This window comes from Pteropus alecto, unplaced genomic scaffold (assembly GCF_000325575.1).
Source record: "Pteropus alecto unplaced genomic scaffold, ASM32557v1 scaffold669, whole genome shotgun sequence".
Lineage (NCBI taxonomy): Eukaryota > Metazoa > Chordata > Mammalia > Chiroptera > Pteropodidae > Pteropus > Pteropus alecto.
In genome coordinates, this window is record NW_006442554.1 from 274,567 (window position 1) to 276,627 (window position 2,061).

Below are 2,061 nucleotides of genomic sequence, written 5' to 3' on the forward strand. Positions count from 1 at the left end.
GCGGTACGGTGCGTGGGTAGCTGCTGCTCGGGGCCCGGCCACAGCAAGCGGCGGCGTCAAGCCCCCGGGGTTGGCGCGGTTGGCGGGGGCAGTCCCGAACGTGAAGAGGTCGGCGCAGGTTACAACAGTGAGGACGAGTATGAAGCGGCTGCAGCACGCATCGAGGCCATGGACCCTGCCACTGTCGAGCAGGTATGGGCTGGAGCTCACAGGTGAACGGGTATGGTGGATGGGGTTCCTCAGACTGGGGACCCAAGGAACGCTGTTTGAGATCTCCCCAAAGGACTTAAATGTTTTCTCCGGAGCCTGACACTCTTTTTCTTTGGTGGTAGGGGCGTGAGACACCCTCTTCCCCTGCCCCTTTTCTTCAAGGACTTGAGGTTAGAGGCTCCAGATAAGACGAAGGATTTAAAGATGAGATCGGTGGTCTCTTCCAGGCCTTGGGACCTCATCTTGTAGGGCTAGTAGGTGGGAACTCCCCAGGAGACACAGGTAGGATGGAATGCCTCCTAAGAGGGGAGTCTCATGATTCTTCAAGGGACCTTTGTCAGTATACAACGGCTTGAGATTTTTTTCCTCTCTGCAAGAAGAGTCTAAGACTTCAGGGAACATGAGTAAGGTGGAGACCTCAGAGATATCTGCGTGTCCCCAAAATATTTAAACCCTTTCGGGGTTCTGAGACACCCTGTATAGGACAACCCCTCCCGCATCTTTTTAGGGGGACACAACACAGAACCACTCAGCAGTGGGATTTGAGACTTCCTCAGAGGTCCTAAGCCTGGCTTCAAGGGTCTGGCACACACACACACACATCCCCGTTAGAGGGATCTTCTGAGCTTTCCTCCAAGGGTATAAGACTTCTCTTGGAGAAATAAGATTCCCTTCCCCTTGGGGCAAGGGTCAAAACCAGTATCCAGATACCAGGAACTCTAGTAGGGTACACAAGACTCGTTCTCTAAGTGATAAGGGTCTATGCTTCCTCTCAATAGTGTGAGACCTCTTTAGGGACAAGAGTTCGATTTTCTCTCCAGGAGCTTAAGCTTCTTTTAAGTGATAGACCTTTGGTCCCTCTCCCTTACCCTCCTCCACCAGGCCAGAGTATTTCTTCAAGAAAATGAGACTCACTGTTTTGGATACTGGAGCCTAAGACTCCCCCTGCTTAAGGACTGAGGCTTTCAGAGATTAGGTCTGAAGTCTCTTCTGGAGACTGATATTCCCCCGCAGAGGTCCCAGGCAAGGTGAACTATTTAGGGGGCCTTTCTCCTCAGGAACTGGTATTTGTGAGTGTGCTGCTTGGTGGTCTGAGACACCCTCCCACACACACACAGGGGTATAAGCTCCTTCTACACTAATTATGAAGGACTGAAACATCTCTTGGGGACATAATAGTCCCCTCTCCCCCTGCAACGGGCATCTGAGCCCTTCCCACTCGAAGTGCTTGAGCTTGTTGTTAGGAACTTGATTTCCAACTTGGGAACTCAAGCCTGAGATCACTCTTCAGGGGACATGGGCAGCATGGAATACCAGAGGTGGAGTCTGAGGCCTCTCTAGGGATTTAAGCCTGTGTTGAAGGGCCTGAGACCCCCTGTAGCAAGGACACTTGAGATTTCTCTCAAGGACAAGAGACATACATACCCCAGTGACTGCTGTGTCTGTGTAGATGAGGTCTCAGCTTCTCCCTCAAGGAACTTAAGGTACCTCTCAGGAACAGGACCCCCCCACACACCAGAATTGATTCCTGAGACCCTTCTCTTGGCATGGATATAGAGTCCCTGGAGAATAGGATCCTGAGCCCCCCTCCACTCTCTCTGCCCTCCACCCTGAGAGTTTGAACTTTCCCCCAGGTGCATGAGATATCTCTCCACCTTAGGACCTGAGACCTGAGCCTGCCCTGAGAGTACTGACTGTCACCTCACAGACAGCATGCATATACCCGAGTCATAGGGTCCTTTTAAGGACATAAGATTTCTTGCCTTGAGGACTAGAGCCTAAGACTATCCTCTACCTGCGAACTAAGTCTTGAGAACTGCCCACTCCCCTTGGGGACATGGGTAAGGTGGG

The 2,061-nt window shown here is 51.9% G+C and overlaps 1 protein-coding gene across 7 annotated transcripts in view; it reads left to right on the forward strand.

The window, feature by feature from the left end:
- The first annotated feature begins 6 nt into the window (after positions 1-6).
- OTUD5 (OTU deubiquitinase 5) overlaps positions 7-2,061 on the forward strand; it is a 23,986-nt gene continuing 21,931 nt past the window's right edge. For 3 of the 7 annotated variants that reach the window (XR_003043404.1, XM_025040430.1, XM_025040429.1), the window contains exon 1: positions 7-192. Coding sequence is in view for 2 of the 7 variants with exons in the window: in XM_025040430.1 (XP_024896198.1) it covers positions 169-192 (24 nt within the window). In the remaining 5 variants the exon portion in view is untranslated. The remainder of the gene's footprint in view (positions 193-2,061) is intronic. The other 4 variants (XR_003043400.1, XR_003043402.1, XR_003043401.1 and 1 more) reach the window with 2 other exon arrangements.